Source organism: Astyanax mexicanus, chromosome 18 (genome assembly GCF_023375975.1).
Source record: "Astyanax mexicanus isolate ESR-SI-001 chromosome 18, AstMex3_surface, whole genome shotgun sequence".
Lineage (NCBI taxonomy): Eukaryota > Metazoa > Chordata > Actinopteri > Characiformes > Acestrorhamphidae > Astyanax > Astyanax mexicanus.
In genome coordinates, this window is record NC_064425.1 from 21,237,673 (window position 1) to 21,263,354 (window position 25,682).

Here is a 25,682-nt window from a genome sequence, read left to right on the forward strand (position 1 = left end):
GTTTCTCTGATTTTGCTACTTATAACTATATGTTTGAGTAAAAAGAAGATTGTTGTTTTATTCAATAAACTACAGACAACATTTCTCCCAAATTCCAAGTAAAAACACTGTCATTTAGAGCATTTATTTGCAGAAAATGAAAAATGGCTAAAATAACAAAAAAGATGCAGAACTCAAATAATGCAAAGAAAACAAGTTCATATTTATAAAGTTTTAAGAGTTCAGAAATTAATATTTGGTGGAATAAACCTATTTTATTAATGCACAGTTTTTTATGCATCTTGGCATGTTCTCCTCCACCAGTCTTACACACGGCTTTTGGATAACTTTATGCCTTTACTCCTGGTGCAAATATTCAAGCAGTTCAGCATGGTTTGATGGCTTGTGATCATCCAGCTTCCAAATCTCTCCTTCTTTCTTTCATATTGGGGTAAAGTGTCAACCTATTTAAAAAAAATGACACATTTTTGATCAATCACAAATTCTAAATAAATCAATATTTAAATTGCTTGACAGGCCTCGTATTAACCCATCAAATATGGTTGGTGTGGAGCAGTGGATAACACCACTACCTGACAGTGAGCTGCTGCATCATGTGAGAGACTGCGGTTCAATTCCTGATGTAGATGACTATGCTGCACTAAATTAATAGGAGTTTATGGGCAAGCCTCCTAACACTACATTGGTCTACCTCTGTAATAAATGTCAAACCAAAAAAAAAAAAAAGAAGAAGACGAAGAAGAATCAGGATATATAAACAAGAATTCAAATATGCAGCTTTGCCATCTTTGGCGCTCTCTGGCGCTCTCTCCCCACATCACTCCTATGGTGATGTCTGCAGCACAGGGCGTCTGTGAGCTCATGTATCTGAACCGAGCCGCTGTGCTTTCCTCCAAGCGCGCTGTGATGCTGCTCAGCAATGCTGCATCAGCAGCAGCTTGACAAGAAGCAGTGGCTAGCTTCACATGTATCGGAGGAAGCATGCACTAGTCTTCACCCTCCTGGTGTGTTGGGGCATTACTAGTGATGGTGAAGTTGTAGTAAGTGGGTTGGGCAATTGGCCGTGTAAATTGGGGAGAAAATGGGAAAAAATAGAAATAAAATTATATATATATATAAAAAAAAAGAATCAATATTTTAGAGGTTCAAAACCTTTGCAGAACTTTCAAAAATCTTCAGTTAAAATGATTTTTTGAGAATTGTGTGTGTTTGTCTGTATAAATCCACCTTGTAAATAATATTATTGCAGATCAATATCAACATTCTTAAGGAGGTGGCAAGTAAAAACCAACAAAAAGTGACTGCTAGTGAACTGAGTCTCACCAAACTGAGTATGCAGCCCACACCTACAGTACCTAACACCACTGACACAGCATTACATATCTTAATCATGCGCCTGGCAATGAGGAGAAACCCCTGTGGAAGTTCAGCTCTTGTTGTGAGAGCGACCGACTGTCGCATGCAACTTCCTCCTCCAGATTGCAGGCAGGCAGGCAGGCAGGCGTCTTCCCGCGCTTCCATGCCCTCTACCTCCAGCTTAATCAGCCTCCGCTCTTGACATGTTTCATGCTGACAAGTTCTCAGAGCATGGTGACCTTCCATGCAAGCAAAGAGACTCATTGGGCCCTTGAGGGCAATTTAGAACCACCGGCCTCAGGAAGATGGATCCGTCATGGCTGCCCAGTCTATTTGGGGCACTGATGTCATCAGGAGGCACCTGGCACCTGCTAGCTTTAGCGCATCCCGGAGCACGTACCGAGGAAATCATTACTGCCAATCGCAGAGACAGGCCAATATTTACTCACAAACGCTGCCAGAACAGAGAGAAAAGGCACAGTGAGTTAAACGGACAGCTAGATTCCTATTCACACTGATTTGGCTCAGAGTAGAAAGGAGGGTTTTAGTGGTAAAACCACTTTCTTCAGGCATTTTCTTCTTTTGACTAGACCTTATTGGAGGTACAGAATTAGGAGGAAAAGCTGCGATGCACAATGATGCGCCGCCTCATTCCAAATGTCTGCAGGGCTGGGGCTGAAATATCTAAAAACAATTACTAGAACAGGGGGGATGACTCATGCCGCTGTCCAATTTGTTTCACAGTTGCCACAGTGTGTGAGGGAGGGGCTGGACTGGGTAAACCCACCGCCACGTGACTCAAGGTCACTGCCAGCGCACGCCACACACAGAAGATACGATGCAAAACTATTCAAAGAGAAATCACACACAAATCTTAAAGCCAATCACAAAAAATGTCCAAAAAAATAATAATTCAAATGTTCCAAAAAAAAAAACGAGTTCCCCTTAACTCAACTTGTAGTTTAAGTTGGAGAATAAACTCACACAACTGAAAACTTTCACACATTTTTTGTTTAACTTTTGATTTTTTTTTTTTTTTATGTGATTTTCATTGTGTTGCTGCTGTCTGAGCTGAATGGGACTTTGGGGAGCTTCAGGGCTCATTCATGTCATTAATGTTATGGTTGATTTCCTCCTCCTATCTATGTTGGGAGGTGATTCGGGGGTGATTTTTATCCAACGTTAGTAATAGAGAGTATGGGTGTGCCATATCGTATCGTACGCGATAATATCGACAACATTTTTGAAAATCTTGAACGATGTAATACCCTAAAAATATCGTTCCATATTATTCACTCCTATTATTTTTACTGTTTTTAGCAAAAGAAAAAATCACACTGTTCTTATTTTCCATTATATTTCTACTAGAGACAGATTATATTATCTGTCCAGTATCATTTATTTTATTTTAATCCTGGATATATGGAGATATCTGGAGTGCATTATAAGTATCATGACCTTCTTTTAATATCTCAGGTAGTGTTTTGACATAAATCGTATGCAATAATAAAACAAAATTTTAATTTTGTTGCATTAGTGTATTCTTAAAAAAACAAACAAACATTAATTTATATCGTCAAGAGTATCGTTATCACGAAAATACCATTAAATATCGTGATATTAATTTAGGGCCATATCGCCCACCCCTAATAGAGAGTAACAGGTTTTATCGGTGTAATTTATCTGATGTTAGTATTTGTGTAATTAAATCAGGCGCTCACGTGTCCCAGAAATGGGTGGACCAAAGACCAAATAAGCTTTGATCAGAACCACTAATTTTTTCCACATCTTCCACAAAACCTTCCAAATGTTTTGTTTATACCTATTATAAGACTTTTTTTTCAATCAAAATTCAAAGCAGCAAAGACAAAACCCCTCCCAAACTACCACAAAAACCCTGCATTTACGAATGCCTGTCACTAACAACAGCCAGGCTGAATTATCACACTGCCTTCTTTATTTCCATAAAGCAGCGCCGAATCGCTGCAGGTGCAAAGCAGCACCAATTGTAAAAAAGGAAAATTAGAACACAACAAAATCCGCTTCCAAAAAAAAATAAACTGACCTCATTACAACCGGACACCAACGCCTCAGCCTGGGGGTGCAGGAAATCACTGCACCCCGTGCAGCAGACGGGTAGAGAGAGCAGAGCAGACCGGACACTCACCGTTCTCCGTGTTCTCGTGCTCGGTGTCCGTCAGGGTCAGGTTGGAGTTGGCTCTGCTGGATAAGCAGGAGCTGCGGCCGGACTTGGTGTTGCCGCGGCCCCAGAGCCGCACCGCGTGTTCCGGAGACACTATTCCGTCCGTCTCCGTGTCGGCGTCCGAGCCCACGCTGACCGAGTAGTCACGGTGGGGCATCCCCATGTCCGGCCGGTACGCCGCTACATGAGGAGGCACAGGCTCTCCAAAGGCCAGATCACGCAGAGAGAAATCAGTTCCTGCAGGAAAGAAACACAATATCATCCCTCTTTCACTATGCTAGCATTCAACTAATCTAGTTGCAAGAGCATGTATTAAAAAAAAATAGGCTTCAAAAAAATAAAACATTTTAGCTTTGCTGTGACCTTTAAAATCCTTTGGCAGCTTTGGTCGTTAGTATTCTATCACATTTATTCTTATATTGCTATAGATTTATCCAATTTTCTCACCAATTTACAAGGCCATTAGAATATTCCTGATTACTATAGTGATGCCCCAACACTAAGACTAGCACATGTCTCCTCTGATACATGTGAAGTTTTTCACAGCCTCTTTTCAAACTGCTGAGTAGCATCACAGCACGCTCGGAGGAAAGCGCAGCGACTCGGTTCTGATACATCAGCTCACAGACGCTTAGTGCCGAGTGATATCACCCTTTAGAGTGATGATGGGAAAGAGCCCCATCTACCCACCCAGAGAGAGCAAGGCCAATTGTGCTCTCTCTCAGGGCTCCGGCAGCTAATTGCAAGCTAAATGAACGGGATTCGAACCAGCGATCTCCCAAACATAGTGGCAGCATCTTAGTCAACTGGACCACTCCAAACCCCATTAACCATTAATTACTGTAATTCAGTTACATTTCCAATATCGTACACTACAATAAACTGCTGTGAAATATGTAATGTTTTTAAAGAATCAACACAGTGTTACGAAATATAATAGTGCAATTTTGTACACAAGGTCCAAAAATGTCAGTATGTGACACTCTATTACACATTAATTAGAACACTCAAACCCCTAAAAAACAGAAAACTGAAAGTTAATTACAGTCGTTTTGACGTGTCCTAAAATTTTAACTTTTATAAGGATGAAAAGTGCCTGAACTTGCATTCAAAGAATGGACTTATATATATATACTTATTATATATGGACTTATATGGAATATATTCAGAGACAAAGAGACGTATACTGTAATTAGCATCCACTTTCCAGCAGACTGTCAACAGCTTTTCAGTTGACTTTGCACAAAGTGAACTCAATATCCGCTCATGAACATGTTCAGTACAAGCTCTACCGTGCAATTAGAGGCCTAAATAACCATAAAAATCAAATTTTTCAACCTCTTAAATTCCTCAAAACCACTGGTGGGCCCAGGCTTTTTGTATCCTACATCCTTTATTACAAAAAAAAAAAAAAACAGCAACCTGGCTGACATCAAACATGCACAAGACCAGACAACCTAACATTAAAAACACAGGGGTTTAAATAAACATAGAGGTAACAGGAAACACCTGGAGACAGGTAATGAGGAGGCGGAGCTACAAATGAACACAGGAATAAAACCCATAAAAATATGGGCGGAGACAAGGAGAGATGCGAAGAGCCATGTGCTATGAGCACATGTCTAGGACAACAAACAAAGGAGGGGAAAAAAAACATGGAGGCTGACAAAGGGACAGGACAAGGACATGACAAAAGCATATATATCTACAATATTAAATAAAAAACACATGCATTACGACTGCCAATCAAGTTAGGCTATTTCAATGTAAGAAAAAAAAAAGGTTGAGGTTCAGAATTAAGATGATCTAAAATAATTACATTTGTTTGTATTTAGTGTGTTGTCCATGGCCTTATCATTCTAAATATGTCGTCCATTCTGTTGCAGCTCGAAGCACTTTTTTTTAATTGAGGAGGTGCTTGTTAAACAGAATACAAAAAATACACGATCTAGAAGTGATCACTGTCTCACTATGAAGCATGAATAAGAGATTAGACTACTGTATTTTAACCTTGAGCTTTTATTAAACAAAGTCTATTTCTATTATTAATCAACATTCAGCTCATTTATGCTCAATGCGAAGTATAGATATAGATATAGATATAGATATGGGTGGATTCTTAATCTGTCTTTAATCTGCACTCATTTCATCTGTTTTTGTACACAATCTCTGGACTGAATGAAGCAGCAGAACTGGGAACTGTGAAGGCAGTGTCACCAGTATTACAACTACTGCCATATAAACACAAAGAAAAAAAAATAGTAGATTAATCATCTTTTGACTCTGAAAGTCCCTCCAGTGGATTTACTGCTTTATGTCAACGATAAGAACACATAGAAGTATGTGGGCACTGACAGATATAACAATATTTGAAACACACATATATAAATGAGCCTTAATTATAATGATAATTATAGATGTTGTAAACACACATTTTATTAAACTTACTGCAGAACTTACCAATTTAAACCATGAATTATCAAAAAATAACATTTAAACTGAAAAGATGAGTTTGAGAAGAAAATAAACGTAAAAAAAAGGAGGAGATGCACATTAGTCTCAGCCTCTTATTATTCAGGGCTCTTTTTTCTAAAACTTGATTTAAATAGTTTGGATCCATGGAACTTTTAAGGAACATGACACTTGTTGCTGTCCCAACATTTCTGGCATGTCAATGTATTATTATTATGCTATGATTAACAAATGGTAGCATTTTACGTTAAAGCTCTGCTATCATGGAAACCAAAACTTTATTCATCTTTATGACTTCAAACCCATTAAAATAAAGTTTATAAAATAATAATGACTAGTAGGTAGTGAAAGTCTCAAAATGTATAATATATGAAAAATAAGCTGCAACAACAGCCTGTTTTAGACATTTTTCATTTTTAGTCTGTTTCTAGTTTCAGGCTCTGGTGGTTTTTTTAAATTACGCAAAATACTGGGCCATTCAGAACAGGGCCAATCAAAACAGAGCTCATTCACGCTATATTATGCCTTAAAGGCATAGTAACAAAAATAGCCTATTTTATTCTAAATTATAAAAAAAAAAAAAAACAGGAAAATGATCGTGTCACAAGACAAGAATCTCAACACTTTGATTGATCTGAACTTTTGTAGGCTAAACTTTTTTGTAAAAATTGATGAACGTATGAAGAATATTTCAAATAAGTGTAATCAATCAGGTATGTTTTTCTTTTTGAGATTTCTCCTCTCAAAGGCTTTAGAAGCCAATATAAGATGATTTAGTGCAGGGGTGTCCAAACTTTTTTGGTTGGGGGCCAGAAGGAGAAATATATTTGAAGTCACGGGCCACAGACTCAGTAATAAAACAAATAATGAAATACACCTCTTTAAATAATACATTTTTCCTGATTATTTCATTTACACATCATTTTACTTGACTTACTATCTTTATCTTTGACAGTGTTGTGTAAACTAAGATTTTTCAAATTGATGTTTAATTTCATGATGTCTTTTAATATTAAACTCCTTAATTACGGCAACTTTTAGACTCTTTGGCCCGTTTTTCTGCGCTAGAAATGCGCACCCTCTCCGCTTTTAGACTCTTTGGCCCGTTTTTCTGCGCTAGAAATGCGCACTCTCTCCGCTTTTAGACTCTTTTACCCCGTTTTTCTGCGCTAGAAATGCGCACTCTCTCCGCTTTTAGACTCTTTTACCCCGTTTTTCTGCGCTAGAAATGCGCACTCTCTCCGCTTTTAGACTCTTTTACCCCGTTTTTCTGCGCTAGAAATGCGCACTCTTTCCACTTTTAGACTCTTTGGCCCGTTTCTGACACCTAGCGTTCAAACTTTGAATCTCACATTCTAAAAACCTGCTTAATAACAAGCCAACTTTCATTATATTTTTAAAATACCTCGCGGGTCGGGAGCCGCAAATGGCCCACGGGCCGTAGTTTGGACACCCCTGATTTAGAAGGCAGGTTGCACTCTGCTAAAAAAGTTTCTGTAACCTACTATTCTTTGTTAGTTACTTTAGCCTTTAAGGACCAGGCAAATCTAAAGAAGCAAGCGCCCCACACTAAAAAATGTCTTGACTGATTGAGAGTCAAGAGTTATATATATAGAGAGTCAAGAGTTTATATATAGTAGGCATACTTACATACTATTCAGCCTACCATAGTTTAGCCCCACCCATTCATAATGCACTTTTCAGGAGTGTTCCAGCTCTGGGTTGTTTTAAATGAGACACAGTAAAAGGCAGAAAAAGACCCTCAAAAAATCACTTTTTTTGTCTTTAAGTCGCAGTAACAGTCCTTAATCCTAAATGATAAAAATAGGGTGGAAAATGGTCTTTAAAAGGTAATTTATGACTGTCTCTGGAACATAAAGCCTAACAGCACTGTAAATGAACCTTGAGAAAAATTCTTAAACACAAGAAAAAATCTGATTATGGGCCATTTAAAACCCAGGATCAGCAAGCAGTCCAGATTAAAGTCTGAACGCTTTCAAATATAAATAAACATATACTGGATAGGATCAGACAGACAACAATAACAGTTAGTGCCTCTGAAAGCTACAATGCATTTAGTATTCACAGAGGGGAAGTGGGTATTTTTTCAGGTCATCATCAGCTGGACACATTAGAAGGTCATAAAAGACATCCGCGAATTGGCATTCACCTCAGCCCCTCTCATTAAACTCCTGCTGGGCTAATGGCAGGGCTACAACGCTGCATTCAACGCTCCTTTTATCTCCCAACTTTTAGGCGCTGCCTTTTTTTTTTACGAGTGGAAGGGAATATATTAAAGGCAGATCAAATCTTCACCGTGGTCTTTCTTAATTGCCTGAATGGAATCACTCTGTGAAGCGTGGCTCAGGGACGCGGCGCCTATCTCGTGCCTGCAAGACGAGCCCCCCTGCTGCTACTTATTATAGTGCTTTTCATGTCAATAACTAAATGTAAGAGATATGTACTTTAGCGTGCGGTGGGTGAATGAGGAGCGTGATCCTGAAACCAAGGTGACTGTGCTATTCATAACTTCATCAAAAGAACACATGTGAACGATATCAAGCTCTGTACTGCTACTGGTCACAGAGATCTAATGAGCAGACCTACATCTGCAAGAGTGAACCAGCTATAGCCTTCAGAACGGGAGAAATTTAATATTAGATTAATATTAGATTTAATATTAAGAGACCACTTAATGATGATGTTTTTCCTTGATTTTATCAAATTGAAAACCTCTAGAACATAATCAAAAGGAAGATGGATGATCAGAAGCCATCAATCCAAGCTGAAGTGCTTGAATTTGTGCACCAGGAGTAAAGGCATAAAGTTATCCAAAAGCAGTGTGTAAGACTGGTGGAGGGGAACATGTCAAGATGCATGAAAACTGTAATTAAAAACCAGGGTTATTCCACCGAATATTGATTTCTGAACTCTTAAATCTCTTTATGAATATGAACTTGTTTTCTTTGCATTATTTGAGGTCTGAAATCTCTGACATTTCTCAATTTTTGCTAATAAATGCTCTAAATTAGAATATTTTTATTTGGAATTTGGGAGAAATGTTGTCTGTAGTTTATAGAATAAAACAATAGTGTTCATTTTACTCAAACTTTTACCTTTAAATAGCAAAATCAGAGAAACTGATTCAGAAACTGAAGTAATCTCTCTTATTTTTTTCCAGAGCTGTATAACCATGATTTTTTATACACTCAGCTGAATTGAATAGTAGGAGAAAGGTAGGAGAAAAATCAAATATTACAGTTTTCCCCAAACCCTTATTATAGTGAATCAGCTATAACATCTTTGTTGCCCACAATCTGCTTCTTACATTAAGCACTGGAAACACAAGGCTGTAGATTATGAATAACTAAAGAGTATGCTACACATGAGCATCATGAAAAATGCATGCAGTTGCCTCAAACTGTGTTAAACTGTCAAGTGATCTCAAATAGACGTTATTTCTATTACCCAATGCTTTCGGACCCTGCAGAATATTTGTCTTCCGTGTTCTTTTAAAAAGACAAATGAAGTTCTAAAGTTTGATCATGGAAATTTAAATATCATTACGCATTCTGGCTAAAATATTGAATTCAAATTACACTCATATATTATTCAAACAGTACTACATTCAGCCCTTGTCAGAGATATAATATAATAACTGTTTTAATGAACCTGTTCCTGAAAAGCATCAGTGTTCAGTGTTGTTTCAGCCCTGCAGGATTTACACAGTGATTGTTCTGAGCTAGCTAACATTTATGGAGTACATCGGGTTGTCTCTTTAATGTGGTAAAATAAATCAAAAACACTTTTATTGAGATTCTCTGTTGTCCCACCCTGGCTAAAACTTGGTAGGATAAACTTATCTGTAAAAATGTTACGATAGATAAACGAATGAATATTATTTTAATAAAAGAGATTTTAAAAAATTAGTTTTCATAGTGTAGTCAATCAGGTTTGGTTTCTTTTTGAGATTTCTCCTCTCGAAGGCAATTAGAAGCCAGTGTGTGATGATTTTCCAGGCAGGTTGGACTTTGTTAAAGTGGTTTCTGTAACCTATGATTCTTTGTTAGTTACTTTAGCCTCTAAAAACCAGGAAAATCTAAAGAAGCAAGCTTCCCACACTAGAAACGTCTTAGCTGATTGGGCGATTGGGAAAATGTGAATGAGAATTTTTGACACGTTGGCTGTGACCGAAATGGCTCCCTATTTACTATTTAGAGCACTATTAAGTATGTCAGCCATTTTTCTCTGAGTGTCTGAATCGTAAGGAGAAATTCAAATGTGATTTTGAGGACACTAAAAACTCCCATAATGCATCATGATATATAGTAAACATCGCTGCTTACTAAGCGAGCTAAATGTGTCCCAAAATGCATTGCTGGTCTCGCAACAGACAGTTAAACAAACGGTTGCCAGATTGTTACAGTGGAATTCAGATAAAACCAATTTGGCGAATTTGAAAACTTGTTTAAAATTTGCAAAAATACTGAGAAAACCACCCAAACAGCTGATGTTCATCATATCAACAACATTAAAGGCTCATTCCAACATGATCTTAAATAAAATACCTTAAATGTGTTAAATATCACCAATTATCTTGACAATTACAAAAAAAATTGTATAATGTGGACAATACATATACACAGCTTATATAATAACTAACATAAATACAGCTTGTTCAAAATTTCATCAGCAGGACTAAAAGCTCTGTCTCTACGAGGTTAGATATCTAACTACAACACTGATGAGTTCAATTTCCAAACTTTTAACACTTGGTAGTTTTGTCCTCCCGTCAACGCAGAGCGTTTCCTCCTCTCAATTTCGAGCCAGTGTACGCTGTTAATTTCAGATGTTTCTCCATGTAGTTCATTAATGTGAGGATTATCTTTTAAACAGCGTAAAAGTAACATGATCAGTTCAGAGCTTCACTAACTTTAATTCAGAGCCCAGTTCAGTGTGTTTATAGAGTTTTAAACACGGCTCAACCCCTCTCTCACCTGTGTGTGTTTATGCGCCGGTGCTGGCGCATGATAATGATGAGGTAGTGTCCGAATTGTCTCCTGTTTCACCACTACTTAGTGAACTACACAGTGTTCCCTATATAGCGCTACACTAATGAGGGAGTAGGGAGCCATTTCAGTCACAGCCATTGTTATTTAAGGACTGCTGTATTCTTTATTCTTTTTTTTCCCCTAGTTATTATTCCTAAAGCAGAGCCTATGAACAAATAATACATTATATATATATATATATATATATATATATATATATAAAATTGTGGAGTCCCACAAGGTTCTATGTTAGAGCTAATGTACTTTTGAGAAAAACTGTAACAAAAAGCATGCCTCAATATAATTTTAAGAGGTTAATGGGTATATATTTCAGCACAGATTATCGATTTCTTACCTTGCCTGCCGAACTCGTCCACTTCATGATGCACCACTTCTTTTACACGGCCACCGTAGGTCATGCGGGGGTCCTGGTCGAAGGCCTTGAGGGTCTCGCTGGAGCTGTAGGATTTGGGGTTGAGTTTGCCGTCCTCACTGTCGGCGGATGAGCTGGTGTAGCGGCGCTCTGTGTCCCGCCGCGCCGTCAGAGAGCGATACGGTCTGCGTTCCTTCACTTCCATCTTCAGCACGTCTCAGTTCTCCACATCAATGAGGAAGGATCCAGTTCAGTCCCTCTGATTCTACAATAGAAAAAAAAACATGGAGTCATGGTTAGGTTTTAGGGTTTTCTTTCTTTCTTTCTTTCTTTCTGTCTTTTTTTATGTTTGAGACGCTTTGCTGCTTCTGATCAAATCAGGAGACACTGAGGAAAATTCAATGGCAATTACAACTTTTCAATTTTGCGCACTGTCACATTGTAAATGTACTTTAGTTATCTTTCTTTTGACAAGATTAAATAAAAAAGAGCTTTCAATTCTTTGCCAAAAGAGTCATTTTAGTGTCTCAGGTAAAGATAACGCTCAATAAGTCAATAATAGAACGGATTACAATACGCAGCCATCTTATTCCCATAGATGAACTCTGCTTAATTCTTAACATGCTACAGGTTTCTCTGTTACAATGAACAGGCTGCAACTGAATTAAGAAATGTTAAGAAATGCTATATTACAGTGTAAACAACTAGTTGGTTCCACTTTAAAATAAGGCTCCTTTATAAAGGGTTTATAAATAGTTTACAAGGGTACAAGTTTATTAATGGTTATTAATTAGTTTATAAACCATTAATAAGCGGTTACAACACATGAATAGGATAAGCAACAGTGGCCTGTTGTGTACTAAATAGTAATTTTCACATTAATTTATACTGTTAAACTTCTTCTAGATCTTATCTTACTTTCTCTTTTCCATTAGTCAGCATTAACTTTCCTGTTAATAACTTTATTTATTTAACAATAATAACAGACTTTCTATATTATTTCATTATTATTATATTTAAAATATATATATATATTATTTTCACTGTTGTTCCTTTTTATTAATGTGTTTATTGACGTGCTTATTAATGTTTTTAAAGTAAAATATTTCAATAGGCCTGTCAAGATAATTACATTATCGATTTATCGTACAATAAATGAATATGATCTCAATAATATTTGATAATCGTGATATCGTATATTGTGTTTATTTGTATGTTTGTTCACATATATAACAGTGAACTATATTTTATTTTAGCCTTCAAAAACTCTGTATATTTAGTCAATAACTGTGACTCCATACACACAGTGTGAACGGCAGTGAAGAAATAATCAGATCATTCCCAAACTATGATTAATTCAAATGTTGTTGTCTTTAAAAGTGTATGATTGTTTTTTAAAAGCTATCCTGTTCTCATTACATCAGTGGAATTTAATGTCTTGAAGCCTTAAAATGAAAAAAAAAAATATTGTGTATCACAATAATTCCTTATCGCAAAAAAATCTTATTGTGACAGGCCTAATGTCAACTCAATTTAGAACCATCCTTTATAAACTATTTATAAACCCTTTATTAGGGAGCCTTATTTTTAAGTGGCACCAAATAGTTTATCTACACAGTACCACTTTAAAATAAGACTACCGTTATAAAGGGTTTATAAATGGTTATATCTGTGTGAACAATGTTACTGCTCGTAAAATTCTGAAATTATTGTTTTTATGTCTTTATTTTTCCATGGCATCATCTTTCGTATTGGAAACAACAGGTCATTGTTGCCCTTTCTACGTCTGTGTTATAACTGATTATTAATGATTTTTAGGGCATTTACAACCTAATTAGTAACCGTTAATTAACTAATTGTAAACCATTTATAAACCCTTTATAAAGGTAGTCTTATTTTAAAGTGGTACCAAATAGTTTATATATACTATATGTATTGGGAAGTCCCACAAGGTTGTATGTAGGAATCTATTAAAGTGATTTAGATTTAAATTGTAATTGTAACGAATGTAGTTTTGAGGAAAATAAAAAAACAGTCACAAAAGTATGCCTTGTATTTAATGGGTTTAAGGGGTTAATGAATGTACATTTCAGCAATTCCAATACGAAAGATGATGCCATGGAAAAATAAAGACATAAAAACAATAATTTCAGAATTTTATGAGCAGGAACATCACAGATACACACAGATATAAGCAAACCAGCAAAACCATTCAAACAAAGAACAGCACAAAGCACACTACTGAAGATAATCCTCTGATAATGCATTATCTTTCCTGTCCCAGTCCTAACTTCCATTATGCGACACTGCAGCACTTCTGTGCCTTTGATAAAAATGCAGACGCACCCAGTGCAGCCAGCCAGCGGGATTCGTTTTGGTAAAATACGGCGCAACCATTCTTGGGGCTGTATACTTTACGATCGCCATTTTCCCCTTTTTTCAAATAAGCCTCAGAGAGAGGTGCGGCACTTCCAGCAGCTTTTAAGTGGCAGGTGTTGTTTGTAAAATGTGAATCACGGCTGGGAGCGGAGATACAGCCCCTCTCCCTCTGTCAGAAACGCCGAAGCAGCAGTAGGAGTTCAATTGTTAAAGATACAACTCTAAAATCCATCAGCTGGTTCTCTTTTATGAAAGGATTCCTAGATGGATGTACACTGATAATTGATTCTTTGTTGTGAATCAACTTATAAACTGATTTAAAGTGATTCTCTTTAGTAAAACAATTCAGAGACTGACAGAATTAAATGATTCTGTAATGAACTGTAAAATTGTCCATAGACTGACTGACTGTCTGAATGAACTGATTCTGTATTGTAACCCAATTCACAGATGAAATTAACTGATACTGAATTCTGAATCAATAAATTGTATAGTTAAATCCATTCACTTTCTATCGGAAATCAATACGCTGAACAAATTAATTAACTCTGATTCTTATCAATTATTCAGTCCCTCTACTTCTGGCAGAATCAGAAACAATCAATTTCAGAAGTGGGTAAATCATCACAAAAAACATATAAGCATAAAATCCATGAACTGCCTCTCTATTGTAAATGAAGAATAGATTTACTGAACAAATATAATACAATAACTTCCCTTTACTGTGAATAAATACATAAGCTGGTTGAATAAATTCCCTATTGTGAATCAAAAATGTGCGCTGCCATTATGATCGAGAGATTGCTGGTTCGAATCCCTGTCATGCAGCTTGCCATCAGCTGCTGGAGCCCTGAGAGAGCACAATTGGCTTTGCTCCTTCTGAGGGGTAGATTGTGCTCTTTCCCCTTTTCCACGCCAAGGGTGACGTCAATTAGTAAAAGGCTTCTGTGAGCTGATGTATCAGAACCAAGTCGCTGCGCTGTCCTCCAAGCGCGCTGACTTCACGACAATGCTGCATCTGCAGCAGTGCAAAAAGAGATGGCGGCTGACCTCACTAGTGTGTTGTGGCATCACTGACAAGAAGCTAAATGGGTGGGCTAGACTAGTCTAGCTAAATTTGGGAGAAAATAAATAGAAATAAATCTCTAGTGAATCAAAAATGTAATTAATTGTCATTCACAGCAGTTCTCAAACCAGACCTCTGGGACGGGCAGATGGTCCATATATTTGCTCCATCCATATGTGTAGTGATCTGAGGTATGGACCATCTGGGGGTCTCTGAGGACCAGTTTGAGATCAACTGCTCTATTGTGAAAATCTTGAGCTGTCACTCAAAAACACTCATGTTTTTAAAATGGGAATTAAACTCCAAAGCAAAAGGAAATGTAACATTTTAATGGGAGTAAATAAGTAGAAGTGATTTTGGAGCCATTTGAGCAATTTTTCTATTAGTCCATTCATCATAAAACCTTGACCAATTTTTGTTTTTTATATTTTGATAAAAATAAGAAAACATTAAAACTGTGACACGAATGAATCACAGTGTAAAATGTTAAGTGCTTTCTTTATTTTTCCAGTGTGTACTTCCAAGAATTTACATTTTTCCTTTTTGACAAGTAGTTTTGCAAATTTTGACAACTGCAGCCTAATAGAAATTATTTTTATTTTTTTCTATTACATATATTTCGTTTACATATATTATATATCGGCATCCATTCTTCCATTACTGAGGGATCAGCTACGCTATATGCCATCTCCTTGTTATGGCTTTTTTTAACTGCATTCAAAAGTATATTCCAGATATATCTATTGATCATATAGCTTGAAGTCTAATCTCTCCTAAAAATAAAATATCATATATGTGGTTAATTTCTAATATTCTAATATTTTTTGTAATGTATCGCGCAACTCATTTCCAGTTCTCTCCAGGTCTTTGTAAAGGTGTAATAAAATAACGAGTTATACATTTCCATCTGATTTCCCTCCAATTATGTTTATGTCCATTAGATTTTAATTTGTTGTTCACACATATTTAATGCCATCTCTCATTAAAACAGGATTGTATAGAGCTTTCTCTATGAATTCGGAAAGTGACAAAAATAACTGGACGATTATGTCGATCAATGAAACTAATTACACAAAACAAACTACACCGTGTGAAAAAAAACAGGCCTTTGTTACTAAAGACTGATGAACTGCCACACAACAGTCTGCATGCTAATGGAAGTGAGTAATGTTACTTTCACAGCAGCCATAGTGAAAAGCAAATTGCAATTCCTAGATTGAACAGCTTCAGCAGTGAGATGGAGCCTCGGCGAGTATACGGGTCTGAACAGAGCTTTAACTGAACTGCAGCTTCCTCCATTCACTCTTAGCAGATTATCCCGTAGTGTTGTGTGTGGTGAACAGGCTTAGGGCATGTCGATGTGGATTTATAAAGTTGATTAGAGGCTGGGTCATTGTTTTCTCGGAGGCTCACTTAAAGGTAGAGCGATTTCCCCGCTTGATTCATTTCATTTGCTTCAGTCGAGCTCTTCACAATCTCTGGGCTTCAAATCAAGTGTGTCATGCAGCACGGAGCGAATTATCTGAAATGGATTGAGCTGAGAGCCATGCTTAGTGTTGTGTGTGCTGAAAGCAGGCTGTGCGCTGCTTTACAGGCTACAGTATATCTGGGCAGTTCACAGTTAGTGTGTGATAATGTATTTTGAAAGCAATTTTGTATTATATTTTATATTTTTGTATTGATGTTATATTATCTATTTGCTTTATAATTTTAATTTTGTATAATTATTAATGTTTGCAGTTTATATACAGTATATTAGTGCTGGCGATATTCACGATATTCTGTTTTGCAAAACTCAGTATTTTTAATTGATTAATTATTAGATTACATGTAAAAGATTGATGTCAAACAGTGGTTTATTCGAAATAGTGTTAAAAAAATCTGACCAACATGAGTGGGTTAAAATTGTTCAGGAGATTTATGCCATGGAGAAAATGACTTTTTCATTGAGATATGCAGCTAAAAGATTTAACTAATACTAATACTAATACTGCAATTTGTATTTAAGACTTCCACATCTTTCGTATCTTCCCATGATTTGCCATTCTTTCTTTTTCTTCTTCTTCATATATACATAAAGCTCTGTAAAAAATTAAGAGACCACTTAAAAATGATACATTTTCTTTTTTTTTTTTTTGATTTGACCAAATTGAAAACCTCTGGAATATAATCAAGAGGAAGATGGATGATCACAAGCCATCAAACCAAGCTGAACTGCTTGAATTTCTGCACCAGGCGTGGAATAAAGCTATCCAAAAGCAGTGTGTAAGACTGGTGGAGGAGAGCAGGCCAAGATACATGAAAACTGTGATTAAAAATCAGGGTAATTCCACCAAATATTGATTTAGTATTCTGCATTTTAGTATTTTTATGTTTTTTTATTTATGTTGTTGCATTATTATTACTTTATACAAAATGTTAAGTTACTGTTTATTAAAAATTGATTGGCATTGTATGTGTCTACGGAATCTGAGTCTACTGAAACTGCTATATTTATATTAAAACAAAAACCCTTTACATTTTATTGCACCATTATATTGTTGAAATGAATGAAAATATTTTTAAAAGTTAATAAAGATCGCCCAAAATATTATAAAACAAAAACCCCAAAATATTGTGGTATCACAATCATTTAGGGCCAAATTGTCCATCCCTAGTTCACAGAACTAGTCAACAGGTCTAAGACTGGACTACTGCAACCATACAGATTCCAAATAGAAAGAAAAAAAAAACTTGATGGTGCTTGAAGTTTAAACAAGCTGGGTAAATGATGAATCTCTCCTTTTTCAACTGATAGAAAAGCTCTACTGTAAGGATTAATGCCCCATCTGCCCAAATAAACCCACACAGGAACCAGTCCAGCTCCCAATCTGCTCCTTCCTTTTCTGTGAGGCTCTTTAGGGCTAGAACACTGTAAGTGTTTTGAGTTAGGGCAGTTGTCCACAGTAAACTAGATCAAACCCCCCTTCAATGGCCTCTTTATTGCCAGCCCCATTTTGGCACTGGGGTCACCTTTTGTATGGACTGACAGCTGAAAAGATGGCTGTGATTAATGACTTGGAGACCTCTGTGCGGGGACCTCCGTCATCCACAAAAACAGCCTTTCTCTTAAAGCCCCGCAAGAGCCCTTCAGCTGCCGGCCCTGCATTGCAGAGCGTTTACCTTCTGGGTTACGAATTTTTGAGCTTTTACCCAGGGTCCTCAAGCCTATGCTAATGCTGCGGGAGGCTTTATGTCCATTTTTAAGGGGGTTTTGTTCTCGCGCATTGTCTTAAATCCCAGAGAGTCGGGTTCAGCGGAACGACCGCGACGCTCTCGCGCGTATGCCTTCCTCCTCGTTATTGAGCGGCTGGTATGTGCGAGGTTGTACCTTTGAGGCCATGGGAAAGAGATCCGTTCTTTCAGCAAACCAACAGGCATCACGCACGACCGCGACAGCTCCCGCGAAAGCATATATTAGCAAAAAGAGCGCGCCGTGACTGACTGCTAAGAAGTTAAGCTCGCGTTATCATGGAAAAGTAAGGAAACATCCGCGCCCTGTGTTTACCTTTGATAGTACGTTTGGTTGTATGAATAATCTGTCTAGTCTGTTTTTATCTAATCCCTGGAGCTCAGCGGTGGCTGCAAACAAGATGCCAACAAGACGCCGAGAACAACTGGATCTGTGCCCTGTTGTGCAGGAGGTGTATAAAAAGAAGAAGAAAAGTCTGACTGACTAGAGACTGACGCGTGAAGAGAAAGTTAACACAGGTGCAGAACATTCTAGACAAATGTACGTCTACTGCTCTACTGTATGTCACACACTGCGAGAGCTTGCTGAACATGTCAAAATACAATACGCTTCACTCGCATCACTGTTATGATATATACAGCTCTGAAAAAACTAAGAGACCACATAAAGATGATGATTTCCTTTGATTTTACCAAATCAAAAAACTCTGGAATATAATCAACAGAAACATGGATGATCACACGCTGAACTGCATGAATTTTTGAACCAGGAGTGCAGGCATAAAGTTATCCAAAAGCAATGTGTAAGACTGGTGGAGGAGAACTTTTAAAACTTGATGAATATGAACTTGTTTTCTTTGTATTATTTAAGGTCTGAAAGCTCTACTTCTTTTTGTTATTTTCTCCAAATAAATGCTCAAAATAATAATATTGTATGTGGAATTTGAAATAAATGTTGTACGTCATTTATATAATCAAACATCAATGTTCATTTTACTCAAACATATACCTATAAACAGCAAAATAAAATAAACTGATTCAGAAACTGAAGTGGTTTCTTAATTTTTAAGTTTTTTTCAGAGCTGTACATAAAAATGGCACCATATTTATCTTTTTTATGTTAGGGTAAATATATTTTGGCTTTTAAAACACGAGAAAATGGGAACAGATGGGCATTTTCTGCAGTTAGGATGTTGTGAATTGGGGGGCTTTAAGTTGGCCAAAGTTTAGGACCATGGCAAAGTTAAGAACAGTGCAAATGAATGTTAATACAATAAAAAATCCTGGACATTTCTACACAAATTAGATTGTAATCTAATGGTAAACCTAAACAGGTGATAGATAAACACTACTTTTTAGGAACTCAATTTGAGGTTATATAGTAGGGAATAGTTATAAAACACATAAAAAACACAACCTCATACATAGATGTTCATTCCATCCCTATAAGATTATATATTATTATATAAGATGCTAATAGGGTTCATTATGTCAAAAGGAAAATAAATCAGAATGCATGTGAGCACCTACTGAGTTGGATGTTGTGTAGAAACTCAAGCAGTGGGTTTGAGAAAGTGTTCTAATCAGCCATCAGGGTTGCCAGGTTTATATTTTTCCTGCCGAATTAATCAAAAATGAAAAAATGCATTTGTTCCACTTGTAGTGGCCGTCTTTAATGCAATACTGGACATTTTTTCTGTAAGATTTTCTAATTTTCTAATCCATATTATGAAAAAACAACTCTAGGTAAAGAAAAAATACTTTAAGAAATGAAGTTTGGTCAATTTGAACTTTTTAAGAACTTAGAAAGTATCCTCAAGTGCAGTCTCAAAGACCATCAAAAACGTCATGATGAAACTGGTCACAGGAAAAGAAGACTGAGAGATACCTCTTGTGCACAGGATAAGTTCATCAGAGTTACCAGCCTCAGAAACTGCAAGTTATCAGCTTAACCCCAGATAAGAGCATCTAAATGCTTCACAGAGTATTTTGGTTTGTTTAACACTTTTAAACTTACTATATGATCAAAAAATATACAAAATATACAAAATTAAAACACTGAATGAACAGGTGTGTCCAAACTTTTAACTGGTATTGTATATACTGTAGTTTGTTGTAGGACAGAACAGAAATATACTTGGTTTTCTATAAGAAATGCCAAATAGTATTTCAATTATAGTCAATTCCTTACACTGTATTAGCACAATATATCCACCTCAGACATTTTTACCAATCCAACTTCTTTACTCTGTTTAACTTCCTGCAGTCTCTGTAGGAACATTTGCCAGCGCCTTATTTGCTCCCCTGATACAAGAGAAAATGATAATTGGCATTAGCATTAGCTTCAAACTGCCTGGCAATGTTCTACTGCACAAAAACATCCCACATTGATATAAAAGCAAAGGAATTAGGATTTAAGCATAGCTGGTGCACACCACCCGCAGCGCACTCACGGGAAGGCAGCTAATAGCATATCTATAAAATGATCCAGCACTCAGGTCTCACTTTCCTTACAAACTCAGAGCCATCGATTGCTGAAGTTCTCATTCAATAAACAATCGCACTGAAGCTCGACTTGCTACTTTAGATCCAAAGATAAAAATAAAGAAGAAAAATCCTTTTAAAATCTTGCCCTGTGTTTACCCTTTTCCGGGTGCGTGATGAGGTGAATATGCTAGCCTAGCCTAACGCGGACCCCCGAACCATTCCTCTGCGCGCAGGTGCTGGATTTCATATGCAGAAAAACAAGTCGTGCCTCGGCAGCTGCTGGAGGTGGGAAGAGGGCCTTGGAGAAATGGTTGTGAACAGAGCACTGTATCACTTTCTGCACCCCAAACCAAACAATATGAATGCCATTAACCTCTGCAGCCATTTATTAAAAAGCAGCAGAAGCAGGAGAAGCAGGAGAAGCAGGAGGGAGGGCAGGAGCTGCGCTGCAAAACACCCTGGGAGGCCTGCAGGACCTGCCGCGCTGCCATTAGTCCCTCACACACCAGCCTGAGTGATGAGGCAGCCCTGAAAGATTTATGAGACATAATGTTGCCAGGTAAGTAGAGACAGCAGTCATTTCACACTTAACAGCCTGTCTTCTGATTAAGGGTGGCTGATATGGCCCTAAAATAATATCACAATATTTTTACAACAATACTACTGCAACAAAATGAATGTTACATTTTAATTAAAATAAGTATAGCAGTTCCAATCATTGAGCAGAAACAAAAAAATAAACTTTTAAAATTAAACTATTGGAGAAAAGTGTGTAAACAAACTTTAAAAGTTGACTTGGAAAAGTGCGCTAATAAATCCCATTTTATCTACTGCCTCTCCCCCACTGTCTGCTTGTACGTTGTTGATAGATGGTTGCTGTGGTGTTGCTGGGTGGTTGCTATGGTGTTGCTAGGTGGTTGCTGTGGTGTTGTTAGGTGGTTACTGTGGTGTTACTAGGTGGTTGCTGTGGTGTTTGGTAGACCGTTGTTGTGGTGTTGCTAGGTGTTTGCTATGGCGTTGCTACGTGGTTGCTGTGGTGTTGCTGGGTGGTTGCTGTGGTGTTGCTAGGTGGTTGCTATGGTGTTGCTAGGTGGTTGCTGTGATGTTGGTAGGTGGTTGCTGTGGTGTTGCTAGGTGGTTGCTGTGGTGTTTGGTAGACGGTTGCTGTGATGTTGGTAGGTGGTTGCTGTGGTGTTGTTAGGTGGTTGCTGTGGTGCTGCTAGGTTGTTGATGTGGTGTTGGTAGACGGTTGCTGTGGCATTGGTAGGTGGTTGCTGTGGTGTTGCTAGGTGCTTGCTGTAGTGTTGGTAGACGGTTGCTATGGTGTTGCTAGGTGGTTGCTATAATGTTGCTAGGTGGTTGCTCTCAAGGGGAAATCCCCCTATCCCCTCAAAAGTGGCCCTAAAATACTAAAAACTTACAAAAAACTAACCACATATTGCTCTAAAAAGCACAAACAATGTAATTCAGTATAGTTAGGTGTTTGCTATGGTGTTGCTAGGTGGTAGCTGGGGTGTTGGTAGAAGGTTGCTGTTTTGTTGCTAGGTGGTTGCTGTGGTGTTGGTAGATGGTTGTTGTGGCATTGCTAACTGGTTTCTATGGTGTTGCTAGGTGGTTGCTGTGGGGAGGGGGCTTTTTTACTCTCCAGGGGAATTTCCCTCCACCCTCAAAAGTGGCCCTAATAACTACTAAAAAATATGTTATACAAAAACCTTACCATGTATTTCTTTAAAAAGCACAAGCAATGTAATTAGTTATAGTTAGGTGGTTGCTGTGGTGTTTATAAGTGGTTGCTGTGGTGCTGCTAGGTGGTTGATGTAGTGTTGGTAGATGGTTGCTGTGGCATTGCTAGGTGGTTGCTGTGGTGTTTGCTGTAGTATTGGTAGACAGTTGCTATGGTGTTTGCTAGTTGTTTTTTGGGGTGTTGCTAGGTGGTTGCTATAGTGTTGGTAGAAAACTGCTGTGGTAATGCCAGGTGGTTGCTAAAGAGCTGCATTAAAAAAAAAAAAAACTTGAATAGAACAATAAAAAGAAGAAGATTACGAACAACAGTAAGTAACTTAATTATGGATTTTAATCATTAAAAAAATTATAAAGATATTACTGTGTGCAATAGATTATGGCAAACCCATAGTTCCGAGCTGTCTTAATAAAAATGGCACACATGGTATGAGGAAAAAAGGCATCAACTTTAATTGAAGGTTTTATATAGAGCTGACCCTTCTTACTAACTGCAATACAGACTGAACAGACTTCAAACTTCATCATAATGACAATAACAAACACATAAAATACATAAAATAAGACCCAAATTACCATAAACCAACACTTTTGCCAGGAACGCTGGAAAGGTCTGGTGCCTGTGCATATTATTTATGACTTTGGCTGTGACTGAAATTGATCCCCACTGCCTCATTTGTATTGCACTACACAGGGCTGAGCTATTTTCTGTACTAAACAGCAGTTAAAACTCATTAATCAATACATTCTGACACTTCCTCATTGTCAGTCTGCATCAGTTCCCATCAGCAGCACAAACACATCAGCATTAGCTCTAAAAACAAGAGAGCTGGGATTACTTCTTCATTCATTTCATATTCATATTTATATTTTTATATTCACAATGTTCTGAATATATAAAGTCCAGATGACCAGGAAAAAGGAAAAAAACTTATGTTTCTAAATGCTAAAATTTTCTAAATTGCTTTTGTACACTGTTAACATAATATTACTTTGAAAATTCAGTTAAACCTAAAATAACTTAAAATGAATTAACTCAACTTCCTTAAGTCTAAGGTTCTCTCAAATCTGCCTTTGTTTGAAAGGGAATTTGCAATCTCCTTAAAACTCAGCGACAATTAGACAGTTGGCAATTAGACAGTTGTGCCACTCTACCATCAACACCACAGTCCTCCATGACCAGTCTGACAATATGAATGGTTTTATTCTTAATAAACTAGGGGCTCCTATCTTACACCCGCTCAAAGCGCATTGATATGCTCATTGATTTCACCCGCCAACAGTAGTTTATATTGCAAAAGTGCTTAATAAAAACTGTATCTACGCCAATGGGTGCAGTGGTCTGGAAATGAGGTGTGTTTAGGTAAATTTCAGGTGTATTGCTATCTTGGCAACAGAAAACACAAGCACACCGCTGACTGAAAAAAGCCTTGTGTCATGCTTGCTGCACACTCTGTAGTCCAAAAAAAGAACTCTTCTGTTCTTGTCAATGGACAAAATCCAGCCCGGAACTACAACCCCCAGCATGCATGCTTTATCTTCCTGTCTGTATTTTCCATGCATGACCATTGTTTGCTTTTTTCACTACGTATCTGTCTAGCCCTTCTGCTTTGCTTGTATTTGTGATTTTTTGGTTTGTTGAATGCTGCTTCTGGCTCATGGTTCGTTTCGTTTTGTCACTCGGCTCTGATGTTTTTGCTCATTTTCTCTCTGGTTTTGACCCATGCTTGTTATTTGACTATGCTCTTTTTTACGTGCTCTGTAATAAAGCCTCTTTTTTACAGCGTTACACCAAGACAGACATTAAAAGTCAGCGTTTCGAGTCGCGCAAGGCATATTACTTTTCTCGTCGTTACGATAGCAAAGACACACTGACAGGGCCTAAATCAAGCTGCACAGTGTGCAGTTGATGGCTCATCTATGGACTTAAAAATCTAAAAAATAAAGATTTTAGGACATTTCAGTTCATTTACTAAATTGTTAATTAGGTTTTTGTGAAGGATGAACTTATGCACTGTTGTCCAAACTGAGGTACTGAGATATTTACATATATATATATATATATATAGGGTATGTTTTTTTTTATATACATGACCAGCTTTTCACCCACCCTGACCATCAGAGACCAGCTTGAACCATATTTAATCATATATTTACATTTATCATATTTATCTGTTTTTTTCTTTTCATTTCTATAGCATTTCTATTTGTTTTGCACAGTTCCAACAGGGTGGCTCAGAGACTTGTTAAAGGGTCAGCTTTAAAAACTCTCAAAGCTGTCAAAAATGTAATTAGGAGGTTTTGGTGGTGCAGAGATAACAGGCAAATGGCTGAAATCTATTCATTCAGTGAGCTGTCTGGGGTAAGTGGAGCTATTTGGCCTCCCGAAGCTGACCCACGGCTCCAGCATGATTATCTAGCATTAGGCTTGTTTGTGGTTTGGTGTACAGAATTAATATCATGCCAATGCTTCCGCGCAGGAAAACAAGCGTCGTCTGTGATGATTCAGATCGCACGGCACTTCTGGAGAGGATTACAGTGATGAATAGAGTTAGAGGAGCCGCAGAACACACAAAACAATGAGTGCGCTGTGATTTTGTGGTGCTGTAACCTACAGTAAAGGAGATGTTCTTTCTGGTACAGAGGGTTTTACCAGCACTGTTCACTGCACTGCACGGCCATGATGAGCGGGGTGTTAGAGAGTCCACCTCGGGCAAGAGTAATAAAATGGATGTGGGGCTGAAAACCTAAGAAGCTTATATGAAATCGACTGCCTTCAGGAGGTCAGTAAACATATGGCGCCGGTCGCACCCTGTGTCAGAATTAATTCCCTTGCTTAGACATGTTAATCTCAAATTTTCACAGCATTATGAACCAGTCAGGAAGTCGTAAGTGTAGAACATATCGATTATTATTATATACAACCTATTTTAAATCTCACAGACATGTATTTTATTCACAATAGAACATAGAACACATATTAGATGGGGCAGAACTACAAAAGGCTGAAAAAGTAAGTTGTACTAATAAAAAAACCTGCAACTAGTTTTTAAAAAAAGAGCATTTTAGAGAAACGTTGGGAGAGATTAACCAATTTCAAATTGAAAAGACATTGGGTAACTCATTATCTTCAGCACATAAAAGTATCAATCGATTTAGAGAATTTGGAAAAATCCTTGTGCAGCATTGGATGCTGGTGATCTTCGGGCCCTCAGGTGGCGCTGCATTACATACAGACATGATTCTTCACTGGAAATTAGCGGTATGCCATATCGTGTTGTACGTGATAATATTGCCAACTTTTTTGAATATCGTAAATGATAT

General features: G+C 37.4%; 1 protein-coding gene across 11 annotated transcripts in view; it reads right to left on the reverse strand.

The window, feature by feature from the left end:
• The window catches only part of tenm4 (teneurin transmembrane protein 4), a 332,448-nt gene that overhangs the window by 234,599 nt on the left and 72,167 nt on the right, over positions 1-25,682 (reverse strand). For all 11 annotated transcript variants that reach the window (XM_049467313.1, XM_049467314.1, XM_049467315.1 and 8 more), the window contains exons 2-3: positions 11,438-11,720; positions 3,524-3,796 (exon numbers count right to left, since the gene is read on the reverse strand). In XM_049467313.1, the coding sequence (XP_049323270.1) occupies positions 3,524-3,796; positions 11,438-11,660 (496 nt within the window). In that variant the 5' untranslated portion in view covers positions 11,661-11,720. The remainder of the gene's footprint in view (positions 1-3,523; positions 3,797-11,437; positions 11,721-25,682) is intronic.